Below are 24983 nucleotides of genomic sequence, written 5' to 3' on the forward strand. Positions count from 1 at the left end.
CAAATCTCTGAAATTTAAACTTAATTGAGACAAACAATTATGAATAATTGTGTTCCTTAAAACAGACACAAATATTTATGGATAAATGTTTAAATAGAAACAAAAGCATTTCTCATGAAAACATTTAAGATAAGATACGATACGATAAGATAACATATATTAGTCCCACACATGGGAAATTTGTTTTGTTACAGCAGAAAGTGGACAGTGCAAAGTTACATAAAAAAATTAGAAAAAACACTAATGAAAGGAATTTAAACGACTGAGAAAATCAAAATAAATTTAATTCTTCTTTTGATTCCCAACAGATTCCATAAATGTAAATGGAGTTGTATCTTGTCATTTACCTGGTACATTGTAGTGGCAGAGGTTTGATCATGTAGGTATCTTTTCTGTCTTTCCAGCCTGTGTGAAAAGAAAACACCCCACCCAATATAATATCTCCATCTTTAAATAGCAGCAGGTTCTCAGGATCTCCTCTACGCCTGCACACTGGCTCCTCAGCATAAGAGGCAGATGCCACTAACAGCAGTTGCAGAAGTGCCCATCCCTTTTCTGGCCATCTTTGTGTTGATGTCATTTCTTGAGCTAAACCCTTAGTAGCATTAAAGTACTGTAATGACGATGAAATACTTAGACTGGTATTTATACCTTTTGGTGCAGCATAAATAAAAATCGAATAGAGACAGTTCATTCCCAGTAGATGTACAGGTTCAGCAAAATGGGGGACATGCCCAACTTTGCCATTTAATGTAGGTTCATATATGTAAAATAAGGATATACACAGGTTCAGTTAAATATGAATTAACAATGCAAATCACAATTCATTACAAATGAATATGTAGAAAACATATTTTTCCAAAACAGTACTTTTATGGAGTACATTTTTACAGCACTCTTAGAGTTTTATGAAACAAGTTACAGTCATCCGTTCACTTCCACTTTCACATCTGTAATGAATAGATGTGATATTAAGATCTGTCATCAGTCTAATACCCATTCTTTAGTTTACATGACATGCTAAAGAAAATTTACACCATTGAACCCTACTCTAAGAAACTGTCGTGGATTTAACAATGTCTTTGAAGTGTGGTTTAAGAAAAAGGGATTTTACATCATGTGTAGCACCATCTTGTATCAGTACAGAACCTGATTGTTTGGTGTTACATCTTTTGCTAGATGCACTGAAATGGGGTAATCCACCTGTGGGCCCTAATGTTTGGGTTTGTAGATCACTTTGCAAATGACAGTTGTGTGGATAAGTACTTGCTTGAGTCAGTTGCATCGGTGGTTCAACAGACCCACAAGTTGAAGCTGACACTGTCCCCTCTGTGTTGTTGAGTCATGATGTGGAAAAACCAAGCGTCGCAATCAGCTGGCAGTGCAATATCCTTTTTCAATGAGTACCAAGCACTTCCAACCAGTTCACACCAGTTTGCAACCAGTGTGGGGGTCAGTACTCAAGAACAATAATGTATTACACATTATGTGTTACATTTAAGTAAAACAGTATGTTACATACTCCTAGCCTAAAGTTATTTGTTATGTTACTCAATACTTTCTGGTAACTTTGTAAAATGACCAGTTATGTTGTTTGGATGAGCTGCATTTTATCACATAAAATATTGCTGATTGCATCCAACGGGCATCTGCTCTGCCAGCTTGGTCTGTATACTGACCCAGCGAAGAAAAATCAAATCTGGCTTTAGCCTGTTGGTCCGGTGAACCACTGGTTCTACTTAGAAGACAGATTCCATTCAGCATCAGCAACAATGTACCAGATGTGAGATGAAGAGCAAACACAGCACAAAGGCACGAGTATATGATCAGCAGTTTAGAGGTATTTTAGACATTCAACACCAACAGATTTTTTTTTATTAACTGTAATTTTTGTTTACACTAAAAACTCATGTTCTAAAATACCATATATTATATTTTGTTGTAATTCTATACGAAAGAAGAGCTTGACTGTTATTGCTGTTACCAATATATTAAGAGAATAAAGGTAAACTTTCCTGATTTCATTTGCTCTGTATCTGTGTCTAGCTGCTCTTTAAGAATCATGCATGAAACGCATACCATATTTTTCGGACTACGAGGCGCGCTTAAAATCCTTCTCTCAAAAATCAACAGTGCGCCTTATAATCCAGTGCACATTATGTATGAATTCTGGTTGTGCTTACTGACCATGCAGAGATTTTATGCGGTACACGGCGCTCAAAGATCTGTCAAAAAATGTTTTAGTACGACTTTGATAAGCTACAAAGGCGCACCACATGGATTGTCGGAGCATTACGGCTACTGTAGTCAGGAACATCGCGGAGTAATCCGCGTCCAAACTGCGCTTCAGGTCCCAAAGTCAAACGAACAATGTGGCATCACTGAGAGTTAAAAACTGTCTAAATTCTTTCATCTTTAATCAAATGATCAGTGTTGCTGCTTTACCAGGTGTAACAATTAAGATTAACAGCCAGGCATCCATGAAAACAGAATTTATTAATGTTCTGATATCAAAAGTTTTTAAGGTAGACTGTTTTCTTGGATTTGGTAAATGTTTAAATATGCAATTGTAACTCTCTGGTGCCACCTTAAAACCTGTAGTCGGTAATAGGACATGATGTCGTCGGTAAACAGGAAGTAAGTCTGTGAATTAAGGAGAAGGCATGTGCAGCATGGTGGCCTTAGCCAGATAAATCCAGTGGCATCCATATACATCCTATGCCTTTGGTAGCATTGTGGGTATGTATGGACTTGTTTTATATTTTATGTGCATGTATAGACCACTTTCTTTTAAGTAAGTTAATTTTTCTGTAAGTTTAATGATAAAACCAATCTTATGCAGTTTATGCTAGCAATCGCTTATGGAGCTAGTTAAAGGGGAACAACAAACGAATTGGAGGCATTCATTATAGCAAGACTTGTTAAAATCATAATTTGATGTTTGTATTTGAGTTAAAAAGGGAAGTAATTCATATGAACGTTGCATGTTGACATATTAAAAAAAACTGGGTAAATATATTTTCATCATTATATATGTACATGGTGAATAAGTACAGTGATTATGCCTTGTACTGTTTGTTACAGTTTCACCTTTCCCTGTGTCAATAAACCTGTGAACCGGGAATCGTGTCATCAGAGTCTTGATGTGGGGAAGGAGTTTAGCTGACTGCCCAACCATAGCAGAGGCAGTACAATTAAACTTACCAGAGTTAGTGTTAGGATGCCTGGGTCGTTGACCCAGGGTTTTTGAGTTTATTATTATTTATAAATTCTAGTCTTTGGTTTCTTTGTTAGAGTTCTGTCTTTTGGTTTATGTCTCTGTCTTCTCTAGTCGCTCTGTCTCCCCTGTCAGCTATATCCCCTTGTCTAGTTCGCGTCTCTGTGTATCCTTAGTTGCTATATCCCCGTGTCCAGTCAGTGTCTGTGTCTGCCCTGGTCCCACGTCTCTGTTCCCTCTGTAGTGCCTGCATGTGAGTCTGTGTCTTTTGTTCAGTCTGTGTTTTGTGTTTCCTGTTTTACTTTGAAGGTCTCTGTCTCATCTCAGTGTGTTCAGTTTACGCTTCCTTGTCTCGTCAGTTCTGATTTGCCCCAGCTGTGTTTCCCTCCTGTTACCCATTCCCTGATTGCTCCCTCTGTGTATTTAAGCCCTGTGTTTCTTTGTGTCTGTGTCGCGATCTACCGTTTACCTAGCTGTGTGTTCTGTCAGTCCTCTGGTTTAAGTTTATTTTGATTTTTTCCAGTTATGTTATATTTGAGTTTAACATTAAAGCTGTTTTGAGTTCACGTTTGTCTCCGGAGTCTGCACCTTGGGTCCTATTCCTGTCTGCACACAGCCGTCACATAACAGTTAGAAGTTAGAAGGAAGTTAGCTCGCTAGTTTCCATCTAAACATGATATACCATGTTCTGAAATTTGTGAAAAAATGTAAACATACAGCGCTGCTATCACTTCCAACATAAATGAAAACAGAAAAATAAACAGCAGTGACGTTTGTAGGGTTAATGAAGTTGGACTAGCTGGTATATAATGATGTGCTAAGTGCTAGCGATCACTTAGCACATCATTATATACCAGCTAGTCCAACTTCGAGACAGTTATGTTAGCATAACATTAGAACAGTTAAGCTGGAGGATGAATGCTAACTTTTTTCCACTTGATAAAAATTAATGTGAGGGCTTCCGAAGGTGAGGGACAAATGCAATCGCATGGCAGGATGCTGTAAACAGACCAAACTTCTGTCAGGAGAACACCTCATATAATCCATCCACAATATGAGGCTAGTCATTAATATACTGTAATAACATGGGAATAGAGCAGCTGCGAGAGAATTCAGCATTAATGAATCAATGGTACGGAAGTGGAGGAAGCAAGAAGAATGACTTGAGTAAAGTTTGACCTATCTGACTGTTTTATTAATTCCCCTTATAATTTGGTGCACGTTACGTATGAAAACAGACCCGTTCATCGACAGTGTGCCTTATAGTCAGAAAAATTCTGTCATGGTGAATTGGGTTAAAGGACTCAGGTGCGAGACTCCTTGCAGAGTGACAGTGAATTTATTCACAGTGAAAAAATAAGGCAACAGTTCGAGTCTGTAATCCAAAAAGGGCAGTGCAGTGATACGGTGGCTTCTCCCCGTGGTGACAGTGCAGTGACAACTCAAAACAACTCCTTGTGCCCGCTCCTCCTCCGATCCCTGGATCCTGGAGGCAGATGAGAAAAACACACGCACGGTAACGAAAAATTTCTCTCTCCTCCTCAAACTAGGTATGCTAATCGCGACTACGCTACCCGGTTTAGCTCAATGTTCCAGCGTTGGTTGTGACTCGACCGCACCATTAAATAGGTCTGCTTCGGATTAGTAGTAGCCGGCGAAGTGATTAAGCACAGGTGCGACGATTCCAGCTCAGGATACTCCCCCCGGGTCAGCTGCCGTTCCGTGCCACGGATTCCGGAAGTACACGTTCCAGCATACAAACACACATGCACAGGATGGAGAGGAGAACACCACAAAGTACACACAAACACAACAAAAATTGGCAAGGCGACCGGTGAGGACCATCTAGCCGTGACAAATACGGTACATAGAAAACGCAAACCAACGGTTGTCATCTTTTAGACTGTGCTGCACACTAAATTTCAACAATGGATACACATAGAGGCTTCTTGAAAATGAAAACAAACAAGATAGAGAATTATAGATACTCTTACTGATTTTACCTTCATTTGCATATTATTCAAATGAAAACTTTCCTGAGTTTTACAGAACAATATAAAAGCATGTCATGATGAATGTGTGAATGACTCAATAACCTTTAACTATCACTAACTTCGTATGGTTTCTTGTTTGAATAAGTGATTAAAATGCATCAAAAAGGAGAAGTAGTTTCTATAAAGACAGTATCAATTGGAGTTTATCCTGCTGACAGCTTCTTTCTATTCTGACAGGATGTTGACCAACTAATTATGCAAAAATGATCAAATTAAAATCCCATTTTACCGCATTCATTTTTCAGAGTGAATTTGGTGCCTTCTTCCCCATCATGTATTTCTTTGTATTCTTCTCAGGTTTCATTAAGATTATATAACATTTGGGTATGAAGATGCAAATTAGCAGTCCAAAGCTGGAAGCAAGTATAGCAAATATTTCTACAGCAACACTGAACTTCCCTGGGGAGCTGACATATGCTGGGACAAATGTAATCCATACTGCGCAGAATATCAGCATGCTGAAAGTGATAAACTTGGCTTCGTTGAAATTATCGGGTAGCTTTCGAGCTAAAAATGCAAAAATAAAACATAAAATAGCCAGAAGTCCTATATAACCAAGCACAGCCCAAAAGCCCACAACTGAGCCGAGAGCACACTCCAATGTGATCTTGTCTTTGATTTCCTTAAAATTCTTAAATGGAAAAGGAGGAGAAGTTGTTAACCAAATGATACATATGTTAACTTGTATAAGAGTAAATGCTGTAACACAGAGTCTCTGCTGTGTCTGCCCAAACCATTTTTTAACATTACTACCTGGACGTGTAGCTCTGAAGGCCATTAAAACAACCATAGTTTTTCCCAGAAGACAAGAGATACAGAGGACAAAGGTGATGCCAAATGCTACATGGCGGAACATGCAGGACCAATCAGAGGGCTGACCAATGAAGGTCAGAGAACACAGGAAGCACAGAATTAAGGAGAAGAGCAGCAGGAAGCTCAGTTCAGAGTTGTTTGCCCTGACAATAGGAGTTTTCCTGTACTTGAAGAAAATGAGTATCACACCAATCGTCATGCATGCCCCAAATAAAGATGCTGCAGTCAGCAGTGCACCCATAATGTCTTCATATGATAGAAACACCACTTCCTTCTTTATACAGGCATCTCTTCTTTCATTTGACCAAAACTCAGGGAGACATCTCACACAGGTGATAGAATCTGGAAATTAATATTGAAGCAGATGTTACATTTACTCAGTACAGTTGTGTATGCCTCTGCCATGATATATTCTACTGGTGCTTTAGAATTAGAAGTTGAAAAACAACATTATTATTGAATGACTGCTACACTGTTTTGTGATCATCAGAGAATATGAATGTGGTACTCTTTTCCCCAGCATTATAAAGGAGTATGCGCATATATATATATATATATATATATATATATATATACAGAGAGAGAGAGAGAGATCCAAGAAGGAGGAGGAAGAGGAGGAACTATCGTAGACGAATAGGCCCCTACACGGTATGTATGATGGCAGACAGAGGAAGTGGCTGACATCCAGAAATCCTACCAGTGCCTGGAAAAGCTGGACTGAAAGACAGTACAGAGGCACTAATCATGGCAGCAGAGGAACAAGCTCTGAGCACAAGATCCATAGAGGCTGGGGTCTATCACACCAGGCAAGACCCCAGGTGCAAGTTGTAAAGATGCTCCTGAGACAATCCAGCACATAACAGCATGATGCATGTTGCTAGCTGGCAGGGCATACATGGAACGCAATAACCAAGTGGCTGGCATAATATACAGAAACATCTGTGCCGAGTATGGCCTGCAAGTCCCAAGGTCAAATTGGGAGAAACCCCCTCGAGAATGACCGAGTTAAGATTCTGTGGGGCTTTCAGATACAGACGGACAAAATGGAGATGTCTAACCAACCTGACATTGTAGTGGTAGACAAGCAGAAGAAGACAGCTGTAGTTATAGACATAGCGTCCTGATAGCACTACATGTTATACACCCCCCTTGGTTGATGATGTTGTTAATTCTATGTTGTCCACATGCTCCTCTATTCTGGACACAGTGGCCCCAGTAAAGTTGAAAAGTCCCAGATCTTCATCTTAACCTTGGTTAAATGACTCTATACAAGCCTTACGACGTGTCTTTCGTCCATCTGAGAGGAATTGTAAAAAAGACAATCTTCAGGTATCCCTTGACACTCTACGTAGGAACCGTTCTATATACCAGGACTCTGTTAAGACAGCTAAAGCATTTTTCCTGTCGGATATTATTATAACTAATAGCCATAACCCCCGAATCCTGTTCAAGATCTTTAACTCTGTGATCGATCCTTGTCCTGCAATGTTGGATTTGGCCTCCCCAGCTCTCTGTGAGCAATTTTTAAATCATTTTACAAGAAAAATTGTATTGTTAAGGGCTTCACTTTTACACCCTTCTGTGGTGAATTCTCTTCCTACTTCAAGATGTCTGTTGACGTTTTATCAGTTTGAGCCAATCCCACTCTCCACTCTCAAGAGATTAATTGAACAGCTGAGAAGTTCAAATTCTGTACATGACATTCTCCCCTCCTGCATTATTAAGGATGGTTTTGATGTAATGGGGCCTTATATTCTATCTTTGATGGACCTATCAGTACTGGTGGGCTGTCTCCCAGCTGCTTTTAAACACACAATAGTGCAACCTGTTCTAAAAAAAAAACCCCAGCCTTGACCACAATGAACTTGCAAACTATAGACCGATCTCCAAACTCCCGTTCTTATTTAAAGTATTAGAGAAAATTGTCTTTTTGCAACTACAGGCCTACTTAAACACAAATATTAGTGACAAATTTCAGTCTGGTTTTAAACTACGCTGCAGTACTGAAACGGCTCTGCTGAGGGTCTTCTACAATCTTCTTTTAATTACTGACTCAGGTCGCCCTGCTATTTTAATTTTATTGGACTTGTCTTTAGCTTTTGACATGGTGGACCATAATATTCTTTTAAAGAAGCTAGAATATGCTTTAGGCATTAAGGGTTCTGCCCTTAACTGGTTTAAAGTCTTTTTCTGTGAAGATGGGATGTTATTCATCCACCATGGCTCCTCTTTGTTGTGGTGTGCCCCAGGGGTCTGTGCCGGACTCTTTGTTGTTTTCTTTGTACCTGCTATCTCTGGGCTCTATTTTTGATATAAAATCGCTTGCCACTGTTATGCTGACGACATTCAAATTTATTTTCAATTGACTGATGATTTGTCGTTTTCACTGGACTGCTTGTTAGATTGCATGAAAGAGGTCAAAGATTGGCTGTCAGCCAATTTTCTTATTTTGAATGAAAGGAAAACTGAGATTGTGGTGTTTGATAGTCATATCCCTCGGGACCAGTTAGCCTTTCTATTTGGGCCCCTTGCCATCTTCCTCTCTGACACTGTAAGCAATCTAGGTGTTTTCCTGGACAGTTCATTTAAGCTCAATAAACAAGTGTCCCCAGTAGTCAAATCTGGCTTTTATCAATTGCGCCAAATCGCTAAAGCCAAACATTTTATACCGTGCAACGATCTTGAAAAACTTATCCACGCTTTTGTGACTTCCAGATTAGACTACTGCAATTCCCTTTACTTTGGTCTTCAATCCGTACACCTTCATAGACTTCAGCTTGTTCAAAATACTGCGGCTCGTCTCCAACCTGAACCCGAAAATTTGCTTCCATTGCTCCAGTTCTTGCTGACTTACATTGGCTACCCATCAAATATCGTATTGATTTTAAAATCTTGTTGCTTACCTTTAAAATATTAATCTTGCCGACCTTCTTAGCTTGTATACTCAAGCATTAAGATCATCTGATCAACTACTCCTGGTCCAAACTAGGTCCCGCCTAAAGGCCAGGCGTGATCGTGCTTTTGTCTCAGCTGCCTCTGGAATAGTCTTCCTGTTACTATTCGTGCCTTGGACTCTATTCAATCTTTCAAAACATGGTTGAAAACGTACCTATTTAATTTGGCATTCCCCACTAGCTAGTGCTCTTATCGAATCTATTTTAACCTTTTACTGCATTATTCCTGATTCTCCTAGATAATATTTTATATTTTGAATTGACCCTATCTCTGAACTGAGGCCCAATATCTATTTTATTTAGCCCACACTCCTGGTTTAATTAGTGCTTCCTATCTGTTAGTATTAGTACTGGTGCTTGTTTTGTACTTTGTTAATGTTTTATATCAATGACTTATTGCATTATTGTGAAGCACTTTGGTCTACCTTTGGTTTTAAATGTGCTATATAAATAAAATTGTATTGTACTGCATTGTAAGGAACATGAGAAACTGGACCAAGGTATCAGAGAAGAGTTCAAGAAGATGTGGAGGGTGAAGGTAACAGTGGTCCCAGTGGTAATCGGAGTGCTAGGTGCAGTGACTCCCAAGCTAGGTGAGTGGCTCTAGCAGATGTCAGGAACAACATCCGAGATCTCTGTCCAGAAGAGCGCAGTCCTAAGAACAGCAAAGATACTGCGCAGAACTCTCAAGCCCCACACGTCCTGTAGAGGACCCGAACTTGAAGCATAGACCACCCACAGGGGAAGGAGGTAGCACGAAGTTGGACTAGCTGGTATATAAGGTAGCACGTTTTATTACAGCTCAGTACTAAAGTGGTAATAGTATTAATAGTAGTAATTCAGTGGTAATTCAGCAGTTATTACTTGGAAACTGCCCTGTTAACCTACTATTACCACTATATTACTGAGCTGTATTTCTACAGTATTACACCTAATTTTTGAGCCCTTATGATTCAATAACATAAATTCTAGCATAATATTACTTTACTGTAATCAATGTTGCTACAATGATAATACTTTGATGTTATGTGGTTATCAATTTATAACCAAGCTGTTATAGAAAGTGCAAGGAGATATACTAATCTGTGGCAATGAGTTAAATATTTTCAAATATTTTAATCAGGCATTCTAGATGGAGATTATCTCTGCATGAAAGCATTAATCAAAATGATTAAATAGTTCTTGTATGGCCTTCCTACATATGTAGCATTGCTTTGCAACACACCAAAGTTAAAATGAAATATAACCACACCTGTAACGTTGCTGATTTCTCCCTCTGCACATCTTATACAGTCATAGCAGCAAACAGGCCTTCCTTTCTGGAGAACTTTGCGTGTTCCTGGGGGACATTTCTCGCTGCAAACTGACACAGGCACCTGCATGATCAAAAAATTTGAAATGTGTATAGACATAGAAAAAAATGTCTCTTTGATGTTCTCAGTCAAAAAAGCCCCTCTTAATCTTGATGCATCAAAACCAAAATAAACAAAGTATGTACGCATGTATAAAATGAAAAAATAGAACAAAAACATAAAAACAATGAAATTGTACGATAGCTTACCTGCTTTGAGTTTCTTGCCCAAATTAAAGACTTGTTTTGCAGATTTAGCTGTTTTTCTGGAACTAATGATGGATTATAAAGACCAACTGTGACAAACTCCACAACGCCGTTTTCTCTTGACTGCCAGTTTATAATGTCATACTTTGCTGCTGGATCTCCATTCTCATCAAAGTGAACCTCATCTCCTTCCTTAGTTGTGAAATGGATCTTTCGTATGTGTTGCAGAACCTAAGAAACATGTTATGACTCAATTCATTGCATGAAAAAGATTTTGCACACCTACTGACTGAAAAATATACAGAAGAACTGCAAAATGAAGTTCTTGTAAATATTTTTAACTAAAAGATCTTTTTAATAATGTATCTTAATGTGAAAATTGTAATGTAAATTAGTAAAAATCTCACCATGAATGGATCTAGCTGCACATTTCTGTTACATGTTTTATTACAGCTGAGGATATTGTGAAGTGCATGGGCCACTGCATACACTCCTTTGTAGACATTGTTAAAGAGAGGCATGAGAGACATGTCAATGAAGCTATTTTGAACTCCAGTCATATCTTCATGTCCAGTACACTCTCTCTGAATGTCTGACGATGACTTCAACTCCTTAAACTTACAACTAAATAATGTCTCCCAGAACTCAATAAACAGTTCATTGTTTGATGAATTCAGCGGCTTCTCATTCAGTACGAACTCTCTCAGGCCAGTGACATGTGCTTTAGGAATGGATAGACCTATGGCACCATCCAGTATGTGATGTGTGTCCATTTCTGCAGTTCGTGAATCAAATATCCAAGTCTCACTGCCTATCCACTGATACCCAGACAAGTTATAATACGAAAACTCTCTTAGCAGCACATGAAAATCTGCACGGGCAAGGAATGTAACAATCACCTTGGAGGTTGAAGCCTTTATAATGTCAATTATCCTTTGTATTTTGGAATATGGATCTGTTCTAAAGAAAGATACTGAATACTCCAGACAGATGCCCAGCTGCTGTGCAGTTTCTGTGAATGTGGCCATGCCATTATTTCCATAATCACTGTTGGTTCTGATAGCTCCAACCCAAGTCCATCCAAAATACTTGACCAAATGGGCCAGGGCTCTGCTCTGGTAGTAGTCACTGGGTATTGTTCTGAGGAAGGATGGGTACTTGGTTTTGTCACTGAGACAAGCACATGTGGCAAAGTAGCTGATCTAGAATAAAAAATGAAAAACTTATAAATGAAAAAGACACATGATGAAAAAAAAATGAAACGGTTAAAAATAAAAGATTCAGTATTACTGTAAAAATACAAAAATAACAATTCCACTCAGTACTGAGTACATAAAATGTACCAGGCAAAGCTTTGATCTAAGAAAATAAAATATTTTTAAAAGTATTCAAAGATTTTAAAAAAAGATTAAATATATAAAATACCCACCACTGGTATAAAAAAAGGTCCGATGACAGTAGATACTGCTCTCGTTGTAGAAGAAGAGGTCGCTCCTATAATGGCCTGCACATGTGCAGGTCTGGTACACGGTGTCTTTGACGGTACAGACACAATTTCATTACCATTAGCTAAAGCCAGGGTAACTCCTGCACTTCTGGCATCAGATCCACAATCATCATAGATTTTATAGCCCACAGAGATTCCTGGCAGTAGGTCTGTGCTGTTATTAATTTCCTCAATGGCAAAAAGCATAGCCTGGGAAAACTGCAAATCTCTGAAATTTAAACTTAATTGAGACAAACAATTATGAATAATTTGCATTGCATTGTGTTCCTTAAAACAGACACAAATATTTATGGATAAATGTTTAAATAGAAACAAAAGCATTTCTCATGAAAAGGACTTTAAACAACTGAGAAAATCAAAATACATTTTACTCTTCTTTTGATTCCCAACAGATTCCTTAAATGTAAATGGATTTTTAGTGTGTCATTTACCTGATACATTGTAGTGGCAGAGGTTTGTTCATGTAGGAATCTTTTCTGTCTTTCCAGCTTGCGTGAAAAGAGAACACCCCACCCAGTATAATATCTCCATTCTTGGATAGCAGTGGGTTCTCAGGATCTCCTCTACGCCTGCACACTGGCTCCTCAGCATAAGAGGCAGATGCCACCAACAACAGTTGCAGAAGTGCCCATCCCTTTTCTGGCCATCTCTGTGTTGATGTCATTTCTTGAACTAAACCACTTAGTGGCATTAGAGTATTGTAATGAAGATGAAATAGTTATTCTGGTATTTATACCTTTTGGTGCAGCATAAGAAATAACTGAATAGAGAGAGTTCATTCCCAGTTTCAGCAAAATGAGGGACATGCCCAACTTTGCCATTTAATGTAGGTTCATATCTGTAAAATAATGATATACACAGGTTCATTTAAATATGAATTAACAATGTAAATCACAATTCATTACAAATGAATATGTAGAAAAAATATTTTTCCAATACATACTTTTATAGAGTACGTTTATACAGTACTCTTAGAGTAAGTTACGGTCATCCATTCACTTCCACTTTCACATCTGTGATGCATAGATGTGATATTAAGATCTGTCATCAGTCTGATACTAATTTCATTCTGAAGTTTACATGACATGCTAAGGAAAATTTACACCATTGAACCCTACTCTCAGAAACTGTCGTGGATTTAACAATGTCTTTGAAGTGTGGTTTAAGATAAAGTGTATAATGATTTTACATCATGTGTAGCACCATCTTGTATCAGTACAGAACCTGATGTCACTAGGTTGGTTGTTTGGTGTTAAATATTTTGCTAGATGCACTGAAATGGGGTAATCCACCTGTGGGCCGTAATGTTTGGGTTTGTAGATCACTTTGCAAATGACAGTTGTGTGGATAAGTACTTGCTTGAGTCAGTTGCATCGGTGGTTCACCAGACCCACAAGTTGAAGTTGACACTGTCCGTTCTGTGTTTGCCGTTGAGTCATGTGGAAAAACCAAGCATCACATCCGCTGGCAGTGCAGATGTCCTTAATGTTCAATGAGTAACCTAGGCTAAAGTTATTTGTTACACTACTCGATACTTTCTCATTAGTCTGTAAAATGACCAGTTATGTTGTTTGGATGAGCAGCATTTTATCGCATAAAATATTGCTGATTGCATCCAATGGACATCTGCTCTGCCAGCTTGGTTTGTATACTGACCCAGCATGGAAAAATCAGATCTGGCTTTAGCCTGTTGGTCCAGTGAACCCCTGGTTCACCCACACAAACAGCCTCTCCTCTACAAAGTCCTCATATATAAAGTACTATACAACACTCAGCATTATAGTTAACAAGTGGATTCTCCCATTTCAGTGCAGCAAGCCATCAAGAAAAAAGAAACACCTATTGCTTAAAACATGGAAGGTGAAAGTGGACAGTATCCTTGTTTTTTTTAAACATAAAATTCATTTCCGCTGCTAGGAGCAGTATGACTCTTTTTAGAGCAGTGCTCCATTGGGTAAGTTACCCTTAATACATGTAGAGTTTAATGTCCACCTTCAGTAGCTAGACTTTGTGTCACTGACAATGGGCCAATCTACCTGGGAGACAGATTCCATTCAGCTTCAGCAACAATGTACCAGATGTGAGATGAAGAGCTAACACAGCGCAAAGGCAAGAGTACATGATCAGCAGTTTAGAGGTATTTTAGACATTCAACACCAACAGATTTTTTTTTATTAACTGTAATTTTTGTTTACACTAACAACTCATGTTCTAAAGTACCATATATTGTATTTCGTTCTGATCTTACACCAACGAAGAGCTTGACTGTTATTGCTGTTACCAATATATTAAGAGAAAAAAAGTTAATCTAACCTGATTTCATTTGCTATGTATCTGCGTCTAGCTGCTCTTTGAGAATCATGAATAAAACACATCCATAGACAATGCAAAGCAACTACTGTCATCAAGTTAGACTGTGCTGCAGTCAGCCATGGTTATACATGGAAGCCTGTTGATAATGAGAACGAACAAGATAGAGAATAATAGTTACTCTTACTGTTTTTATCAGCATTTTATTGCATGTTATTCAAATCAAAACCTTCCCGAGTTTGACAGAACAAAATAAAAGCATGTCATGATGAATGTGTAAATAACTCAATAACCTTTAGCTATCAGTCACTTGGTATGTTTTTTTTGTTGTTGTTTTTGTTTTTGCTGTTGTTTAGGTAAGTTGCAAAGTAAGTAATAAAAACACATCACAAAGGAGAAGTAGTTTCTATAAAGACAGTATCAATTGGAGTGTATCCTGCTGACAGCTTCTTTCTATTCTGACAGGATGGTGACCAACTAATTATGTACAAATGATCAAATTAAAATCCCATTTTACCGCATTCATTTTTCAGAGTGAATTTGGTGCCTTCTTCCCCATCATGTATTTCTTTGTATTCTTCTCAGGTTTCAGTAAGATTATATAACATTTGGGTATGAAGATGCAAATTAGCAGTCCAAAACTGGAAGCAAGTATAGCAAAAATTTCTACAGCAACACTGAACTTCCCAGGGGAGCTGACGTATGCTGGGACAAATGTAATCCATACTGCACAGAATATCAGCATGCTGAAAGTGATAAACTTGGCTTCATTGAAATTATCGGGGAGCTTTCGAGCTAAAAATGCAAAAATAAAACATAAAATAGCCAGAAGTCCTATATAACCAAGCACAGCCCAAAAGCCCACAACTGAGCCAAGGGCACACTCCAATGTGATCTTGTCTTTGATTTCCTTAAAATTCTTAAATGGAAAAGGAGGAGAAGTTGTTAACCAAATGATACATATGTTAACTTGTATAAGCGTGAATGCCGTAACACAGAGTCTCTGCTGTGTCTGCCCAAACCATTTTTTAACATTATTACCTGGACGTGTAGCTCTGAAGGCCATTAAAACAACCATAGTTTTTCCCAGAAGACAAGAGATACAGAGGGCAAAGGTGATGCCAAATGCTACATGGCGGAACATGCAGGACCAATCAGATGGCTGACCAATGAAGGTCAGAGAACACAGGAAGCACAGAATTAAGGAGAAGAGCAGCAGGAAGCTCAGTTCAGAGTTGTTTGCCCTGACAATAGGAGTTTTCCTGTACTTGAAGAAAATTAGTATCACACCAATCGTCATGTGGGCCCCAAATACAGATGCTGCAGTGAGCAGTGCACCCATAATGTCTTCATATGAGAGAAACACCACTTCCTTCTTTATACAGGCATCTCTTCTTTCATTTGACCAAAACTCAGGGAGACATCTCACACAGGTGACTGAATCTGGAAAGTAATATTAAAGCAGACGTTACTTTTACCCAGTACAGTTGTGTATGCCTCTGCCATGATATATTCTACTGGTGCTTTAGAATTAGAAGTTGAAAAACAACATTATTATTGAATGACTGCTACACTGTTTTTTTCATCAGAGACTATGAATGTGGTACTCTTTTCCCCAGCATTATAAAGGAGTATGCATATAATATATATATATATATATATATAAATACAGAGAGAGAGAGAGAGAGATCCAAGAAAGAGGAGGAAGAGGAGGAACCATCATAGAAGAATAGGCCCCTGCACGGTATGTATGCTGGCAGACAGAGGAAGAAATCCTACCAGTGCCTGGAAAAAGCTGGACTGAAAGACAGTACAGAGGCACTAATCATGGCAGCAGAGGAACAAGCTCTGAGCACAAGATCCATAGAGGCTGGGGTCTATCACACCAGGCAAGACCCCAGGAGCAAGCTGTGTAAAGATGCCCCTGAGACAATCCAGCACATAACAGCATGATGCATGTTGCTAGCTGGCAGGGCATACATGGAACGCAATAACCAAGTGGCTGGCATAATATACAGAAACATCTGTGCCGAGTATGGCCTGCAAGTCCCAAGGTCAAATTGGGAGAAACCCCCTCGAGAACGACGAGTTAAGATTCTGTGGGGCTTTCAGATACAGACGGACAAAATGGAGATGGCTAACCAACCTGACATTGTAGTGGTAGACAAGCAGAAGAAGACAGCTGTAGTTATAGACATAGCGTCCTGATAGCACTACATGTTATACACCCCCCTTGGTTGATGATGTTGTTAATTCTATGTTGTCCACATGCTCCTCTATTCTGGACACAGTGGCCCCAGTAAAGTTGAAAAGTCCCAGATCTTCATCTTAACCTTGGTTAAATGACTCTATACAAGCCTTACGACGTGTCTTTCGTCCATCTGAGAGGAAGTGGCAAAAAGACAATCTTCAGGTATCCCTTGACACTCTACGTAGGAACCGTTCTATATACCAGGACTCTGTTAAGACAGCTAAAGCGTCTTTCCTGTCGGATATTATTATGACTAATAGCCATAACCCCCGAATCCTGTTCAAGATCTTTAACTCTGTGATCAATCCTTGTCCTGGAATGTTGGATTTGGCCTCCCCAGCTCTCTGTGAGCAATTTTTAAATCATTTTACAAGAAAAATTGTATTGTTAAGGGCCTCACTTTTACACCCTTCTGTGGTGAATCCTCTTCCTACTTCAAGATCTCTGTCGACTTTTTATCAGTTTGAGCCAATCCCACTCTCCACCCTCAAGAGATTAATTGAACAGCTGAGAAGTTCAAATTCTGTACATAACATTCTCCCCTCCTGCATTATTAAGGATGGTTTTGATGTAATGGGGCCTTATATTCTATCTTTGATGGACCTATCAGTACTGGTGGGCTGTCTCCCAGCTGCTTTTAAACACACAATAGTGCAACCTGTTCTAAAAAAAACCCCAGCCTTGACCACAATGAACTTGCAAACTATAGACCGATCTCCAAACTCCCGTTCTTATTTAAAGTATTAGAGAAAATTGTCTTTTTGCAACTACAGGCCTACTTAAACACAAATATTAGTGACAAATTTCAGTCTGGTTTTAAACTACGCTGCAGTACTGAAACGGCTCTGCTGAGGGTCTTCTACAATCTTCTTTTAATTACTGACTCAGGTCGTCCTGCTATTTTAATTTTATTGGACTTGTCTTTAGCTTTTGACATGGTGGACCATAATATTCTTTTAAAGAAGCTAGAATATGCTTTAGGCATTAAGGGTTCTGCCCTTAACTGGTTTAAAGTCTTTTTCTGTGAAGATGGGATGTTATTCATCCACCATGGCTCCTCTTTGTTGTGGTGTGTCCCAGGGGTCTGTGCTGGGCTCTTTGTTGTTTTCTTTGTACCTGCTTTCTCTGGGCTCTATTTTTGATATAAAATCGCTTACCACTCTTATGCTGACGACATTCAAATTTATTTTCAATTGACTGATGATTTGTCGTTTTCACTGGACTGCTTGTTATATTGCATGAAAGAGGTCAAAGATTGGCTGTCAGCCAATTATCTTATTTTGAATGAAAGGAAAACTGAGATTGTGGTGTTTGATAGTCATATCCCTCGGGACCAGTTAGCCTTTCTATTTGGGCCCCTTGCCATCTTCCTCTCTGACACTGTAAGCAATCTAGGTGTTTTCCTGGACAGTTCATTTAAGCTCGATAAACAAGTGTCCCCAGTAGTCAAATCTGGCTTTTATCAATTGCGCCAAATCACTAAAGCCAAACATTTTATACCGTGCAACGATCTTGAAAAACTTATCCACGCTTTTGTGACTTCCAGATTAGACTACTGCAATTCCCTTTACTTTGGTCTTCAATCCGTACACCTTCATAGACTTCAGCTTGTTCAAAATGCTGCGGCTCGTCTCCAACCTGAACCTGAAAATTTGCTTCCATCGCTCCAGTTCTTGCTGACTTACATTGGCTACCCATCAAATATCGTATTGATTTTAAAATCTTGTTGCTTACCTTTAAAATTTTAAATAATGTTGCTCCTAGCAATCTTGCCGACCTTCTTAGCTTATATACTCAAGCATTAAGATCATCTGGTCAACTACTCCTGGTCCAACCTAGGTCCCGCCTAAAGACCAGGGGCGATCGTGCTTTTGTCTCAGCTGCACCGAGCCTCTGGAATAGTCTTCCTGTTACTATTCGTGCCTTGGACTCTATTCAATCTTTCAAAACATGGTTGAAAACGTACCTATTTAATTTGGCATTCCCCACTATCTAGTGCTCTTGTCTAATCTATTTTAACCTTTTACTGCATTATTCCTGATTCTCCTAGATAATATTTTATATTTTGAATTGACCCTATCTCTGAACGGAGGCCCGATATCTATTTTATTTAGCCCACACTCCTGGTTTAATTAGTGCTTCCTATCTGTTAGTATTAGTACTGGTGCTTGTTTTGTACTTTGTTAATGTTTTATATCAATGACTTATTGCATTATTGTGAAGCACTTTGGTCTACCTTTGGTTTTAAATGTGCTATATAAATAAAATTGTATTGTATTGCATTGTAAGGAACATGAGAAACTGGACCAAGGTATCAGAGAAGAGCTGTAGAAGATGTGGAGGGTGAAGGTAACAGTGGTCCCAGAGGTAATCGGAGTGCTAGGTGCAGTGACTCCCAAGCTAGGTGAGTGGCTCCAGCAGATGTCAGGAACAACATCCGAGATCTCTGTCCAGAAGAGCGCAGTCCTAGGAACAGCAAAGATACTGCGCAGGACTCTCAAGCCCCACACGTCCTGTAGAGGACCCGAACTTGAAGCATAGACCACCCACAGGGGAAGGAGGTAGCACGAAGTTGGACTAGCTGGTATATAAGGTAGCACGTTTTATTACAGCTCAGTACTAAAGTGGTAATAGTAGGGTAGTAATTCAGTGGTAATTCAGCAGTTATTACTTGGAAACTGCCCTGTTAACCTACTATTACTGAGCTGTATTTCTACAGTATTACACCTAATTTTTGAGCCCTTATGATTCAATAACATAAATTCCAGCATAATATTACTTTACTGTAATCAGTGTTGCTACAATGATAATACTTTGATGTTATGTGGTTATCAATTTATAACCAAGCTGTAATAGAAAGTGCAAGGAGATATACTAATCTGTGGCAATGAGTTAAATATTTTCAAATATTTTAATCAGGCATTCTAGATGGAGATTATCTCTGCATGAAAACATTAATCAAAATGATTAAATAGTTCTTGTATGGCCTTCCTACATATGTAGCATTGCTTTGCAACACACCAAAGTTAAAATGAAATATAACCACACCTGTAACGTTGCTGATTTCTCCCTCTGCACATCTTATACAGTCATAGCAGCAAACAGGCCTTCCTTTCTGGAGAACTTTGCAAGTTCCTGGGGGACATTTCTCACTGCAAACTGACACAGGCACCTGCATGATCAAAAAATTTGAACTGTGTATAGACATAGAAAAATATGTCTCTTTGATGTTCTCAGTCAAAAAAGCCCCTCTTAATCATGACGCATCAAAACCAAAATAAACAAAGTATGTACATATGTATAAAATGAAAAACAGAACAAAAACATAAAAACAATGAAATTGTACGATAGCTTACCTGCTTTGAGTTTCTTGCCCAAATTAAAGACTTGTTTTGCAGATTTAGCTGTTTTTCTGGAACTAATGATGGATTATAAAGACCAACTGTGACAAACTCCACAACGCCGTTTTCTTTTGACTGCCAGTTTATAATGTCATACTTTGCTGCTGGATCTCCATTCTCGTTAAAGTAAACCTCATCTCCTTCCTTAGTTGTGAAATGGATCTTTCGTATGTGTTGCAGAACCTAAGAAACATGTTATGACTCAATTCATTGCATGAAAAAGATTTTGCACACCTACTGACTGAAAAATATACAGAAGAACTGCAAAATGAAGTTCTTGTAAATATTTTTAACTAAAAGATCTTTTTAATAATGTATCTTAATGTGAACATTGTAATGTAAATTAGTAAAAATCTCACCATGAATGGATCTAGCTGCACATTTCTGTTACATGTTTTATTACAGCTGAGGATATTGTGAAGTGCATGGGCCACTGCATACACTCCTTTGTAGACATTGTTAAAGACAGGCATGAGAGACATGTCAATGAAGCTATTTTGAACTCCAGTCATATCTTCATGTCCAGTACACTCTCTCTGAATGTCTGACGATGACTTCAACTCCTTAAACTTACAACTAAATAATGTCTCCCAGAACTCAGTAAACAGTTCATTGTTTGATGAATTCAGTGGCTTCTCATTCAGTATGAACTCTCTCAGGCCAGTGACATGTGCTTTAGGAATGTAAAGACCTATGGCACCATCCAGTATGTGATGTGTGTCCATTTCTGCAGTTCGTGAATCAAATATCCAAGTCTCACTGCCTATCCACTGATACCCAGACAAGTTATAATACGAAAACTCTCGTAGCAGCACATGAAAATCTGCACGGGAAAGGAATGTAACAATAACCTTGGAGGTTGAAGCCTTTATAATGTCAATTATCCTTTGTATTTTGGAATAAGGATCTGTTCTAAAGAAAGATACAGAATACTCCAGACAGATGCCCAGCTGCTGTGCAGTTTCTGTGAATGTGGCCATGCCATTATTTCCATAATCATCATTGGATCTGATAGCTCCAACCCAAGTCCATCCAAAGTACTTGGCCAAATGTGCCAGGGCTCTGCTCTGGTAGTAGTCACTGGGCATTGTTCTGAGGAAGGATGGGTACCTGGTTTTGTCACTGAGACAAGCACATGTGGCAAAGTGACTGATCTAGAATAAAAAATGAAAAACTTATAAATGAAAAAGACACATGATGAAAAAAAAATGAAACGGTTAAAAATAAAAGATTCAGTATTACTGTAAAAATACAAAAATAACAATTCCACTCAGTACTGAGTACATAAAATGTACCAGGCAAAGCTTTGATCTAAGAAAATAAAATATTTTTAAAAGTATTCAAAGATTTAAAAAAAAGATTAAATATATAAAATACCCACCACTGGTATAAAAAAAGGTCCGATGACAGTAGCTAATGCTATTGTTGTAGAAGAAGAGGTCGCTCCTATTATGGCCTGTACATGTGCAGATGTGGTACATGGTGTCTTTGACGGTACAGACACATTACCATTAGCCAAAGCTAGTGTAACTCCTACACTTCTTGCAACATTGTCACAAGTATCATAGATTTTATAGCCCAGAGAGATTCCTGGCAGTAGGTCTGTACTTTTATTAACCTCCTCAATGGCAAAAAGCATAGCCTGGGCAAACTGCAAATCTCTGAAATTTAAACTTAATTGAGACGATAATAGACACTTATGAATAATTTGCTTTGCATCATGTTCTTTAAAACAGAGGCTAATAATTATGTATAAATCTTTAAACAGCAACATAAGCATTTCAAACAACAATATTTGATGCAAACAATTTATAAAACTGAGAACATTAAAATATTTATTAAGTCTTATTAGCATCTATATATTTCAAGCAGATTCTTTTAAACTAAATTAATTTCTGTGGTGTCATTTACCTGGCGCATTGTAGTGGCAGAGGTTTATTCATGTAGGAATCCTTTCTCTCTTTCCAGCGTGTGTGAAAAGAAAAGATCCCCCCTAGTATAATATCCCCATTCTTAGATAGCAGTGGGTTCTCAGGATCTCCTCCCTGTCTGCACACTGGCTCCTCGGCATGAGAGACAGACGCCACCAACAACAGTTGTAGAAATGCCCATCCCTGCTCTGGCCATTTCTGTGTTGATGCCATTTCTTGAGCTAAACCACTTAGTGGCATTAAAAGTATCTTGATGAAAATGAAAGTGTACTGGTATTTATACCTATCAGTGCAACATTAGAAATAATATAATATAATAGTAACAGTGTATTCTCTATAGACCTACAGGGTTGGGCACAAGGAGGGACATGCCCTAATTTGCATTTTAATGTAGTTTAATATATGTCAAATAATGGTATACACACATATCCCCATTTAAATATGTAACAGTGCAAAACTTCTTAAAAATAAATATGCACAAAAATTTTTTTACACATGGGAAATGTGCATTGAGCTCTTCTTATATGGCAATGAAGGTCATATATTTACTCTCTTATCAAGTCAATATCTTAATTAACAAGTGGATGCACTGAAATATTATTTACTGTATTTCATACAATACTTTTGGGCTACTCTTAGAGCTTTACACAACAAGTCACAGTCACCTATTCATCTCCATATTCACAGTGAAGATGTAATATTTTGAGTCTAAATTCATTTGCTCACTCTCACATACGTACATTCTTCTTTCACATTCATATATTACTGTATACATGTTTATGAGGGCATATTTCAATTCATTTCAATTCAGTTTTATTTATATAGCCCCAAATCACAACAACAGTTTCTTCAAACCACTTGATATTGTAAGATGAAAAACCTATAATAATACAGAGTAACCCCAACAATCACATGCAATCACTTTGGTGAAAGTGGTAAGGAAAATTTCCTTTTTAACGAGAAGAAATCAATGACAGAGCCAGGTTCAGAGAGGTGCGACCATATGCCATGACCAAGTGGGGGTTAGGGGAGGGAGACAGGACAAAAGCCATGCCGTGGAAGAGAGCCACAGATTAATAATAACTTGTAATTAAATGTAGATTGATGTATAAGCACATGGTGAGTGAAAAGGGCTGAGAGAAGGAGAAACGCTTAGTGTATCATGAGATGCCAAGTCTATTGCAACATAAGGGTGGAAAAAGAGAAACATATACAAACTAGTGGACATGTCCACATGGCCTTCTCAGCTTTCCAGCTGACTCCTCTCCTCTCTCCCATCCTGGCGTCACTGAAAAAGGAAGACACTAATTAGGAGGATAAGGAACAGCTGCCCTGTCAGCCTCACTGGCATTGCGCCTCGAGCCTGCTGCTTCATCCCTCCCCTGCACCTACCCCAAAGACACATCCCCACCACCACCCTCACCACCTGGCCGAGACTGGGGAGCCATCTGGCCGAACCTACTCACCCTCTTGTGGGTGTGGGAGAGGAAGTCGGCCACTGCCATCTGAGGACCAGGCCTATGGATCACCTTGAATTTAAAGGTCTAAAAAGCCAGATCCCACCAGGTGATCTGGGCGTTGGCATCCTTCATGCGCTGGAAGCACTGCAGCGGAGCAGGGTCTGAGCAGAGGGTGAACGAGTGTTCCAGGAGGTTGCGATGGAAATTTTTTTTACCTTAGTGTACTGATCACGTGTTCTGACGATAGTATACATATGTATTAGTGATATTAGTTATATATGAAGGATAACTTGTTTCCCACTCGCTGGTTGAACAAGAAGGGTCCTTGCAACTGGAAGAGGGAAGTAACACAAACACTTTGTCTCCCGGTGAAAACTGCCTGAGTCTAGCCCCTCTGTTGTACAGGTGCTGCTGGGACTTGAGCAGTGTCTCTCATGATAACCTCCCCAAAGTGTACAGCTTTGGTCTCAGGTCCAGAACCTACTGAATCTGATTTTTTGCTGGGCTTGGACCTTCCTCTCAGTTTTCTTTAAGCAGGTCCAACACCCCTGCGGCTTTCTGCAGGGGGCACCTCATGCACTGCAAACAACAGAGGGTCTAACCAGCGATCACAATTGTGTTCATCCTTATGAATGAAATTCCGAATCATGGACTTTAAGGTCCATAATCCACGTGGATGCCCCGGCCAATAACATCTGGCCATTATTCTTTCCAGAGTTTTGTCATAGACAACAACAACTGTGTGTGTTCCTCTGTGCGAGTATCACAAATTACTCAATAAAGCCTATCATTTAACAATATGACGTGCAAGTAGGTCCATGCGGCTTCAGGGTGCACCAAGTAACCATTAATTTCTATCACTTAGTTAAAGTCTGAGTGTAGGGGTCATCATGAGACTGCTTCAGTGGAAAATTCCGTGGGGCAAATCGTTGGAGCCAGCAGGACCTTCTAGTGAGGTCTACTCAGTCAGTACACGCTACTAAAGGTTATGATCGCATCTCCACACACTGCCTCAACAGGTTATTACACCCCAGCCAATTCATTTCCAGAATTAGGGGATGCAACAGGCACGAGCTAAGTGCAACCTTTATCCCATGCGTTTTTCCCTTGTATTTTAATAGCAGCAGCACAGTGGGGTATTTGTGAATATCCCCATGAACAACTTAGTCTTCACCCACTCTGCTTCCAACAATGTCCTGGGGTGAACCGTGAACTAGGGTATGCTTGCAGCCCATGTCCACAAAAGCCTGCTGTATACCCCCTTGACACCTTACCAGAGAGCAGCCAAAGCGGAACACCCAACTGACCTCCATCAGCTAACAATCCTGTAGTGGGTGTCCCGACCGACCACACTTTTAGCACTCCCACCCCTAGTGGCTTGGGTGCAGTGCCTGTTGTTGCCAGGGCCCAGGGTGGCAGATCGGGAACGACTGGGTTTGTGGAATGTAGTGGTGGCTAGCCCTAACCCACTCCGATGGGGCAGGGCCTGCTGACCGGCTGGCTGTGGCCCTCCTCTGCTTGTCTCCA

At 39.3% G+C, this 24983-nt stretch overlaps 1 protein-coding gene and 1 pseudogene across 1 annotated transcript; both read right to left on the minus strand.

Moving 5' to 3' along the window:
• Window positions 1–5378: 5378 nt before the first annotated feature.
• On the minus strand, window positions 5379–12304 carry LOC146373639 (extracellular calcium-sensing receptor-like; annotated as a pseudogene).
• A 2638-nt stretch (window positions 12305–14942) lies between these two features.
• LOC146373640 (extracellular calcium-sensing receptor-like) lies at window positions 14943–22113 on the minus strand. The gene is made up of 6 exons (XM_084949739.1): window positions 21977–22113; window positions 21447–21738; window positions 20425–21219; window positions 20021–20248; window positions 19713–19836; window positions 14943–15856 (listed from the first exon to the last, which is right to left on the minus strand). The coding sequence occupies exons 1-6, from the start codon at window positions 22006–22008 to the stop codon at window positions 14943–14945; spliced, it is 2385 nt and encodes a 794-aa protein (XP_084805865.1). The 5' UTR covers window positions 22009–22113.
• Window positions 22114–24983: the final 2870 nt, after the last annotated feature.

The sequence above is a fragment of the Perissodus microlepis genome, chromosome 14 (assembly GCF_051167445.1).
Source record: "Perissodus microlepis isolate ML-2025 ecotype Zambia chromosome 14, ASM5116744v1, whole genome shotgun sequence".
NCBI classification, from domain to species: Eukaryota; Metazoa; Chordata; class Actinopteri; order Cichliformes; family Cichlidae; genus Perissodus; species Perissodus microlepis.

What these genes read in the sequence shown, in the direction of transcription:
- LOC146373640 (XM_084949739.1), bottom strand. Translation starts at nt 22,008, where the DNA reads ATGAATAAACCTCTGCCACTACAATGCGCCAG. An exon ending in GACCTTTTTTTATACCAGTG is followed by an intron (nt 21,220 to 21,446) that starts GTGGGTATTTTA and finishes TTTTTATTCTAG; the next exon opens with ATCAGTCACTTTGCCACATG. An exon ending in AGAAATCAGCAACGTTACAG is followed by an intron (nt 15,857 to 19,712) that starts GTGTGGTTATAT and finishes ATTACTTTCCAG; the next exon opens with ATTCAGTCACCTGTGTGAGA.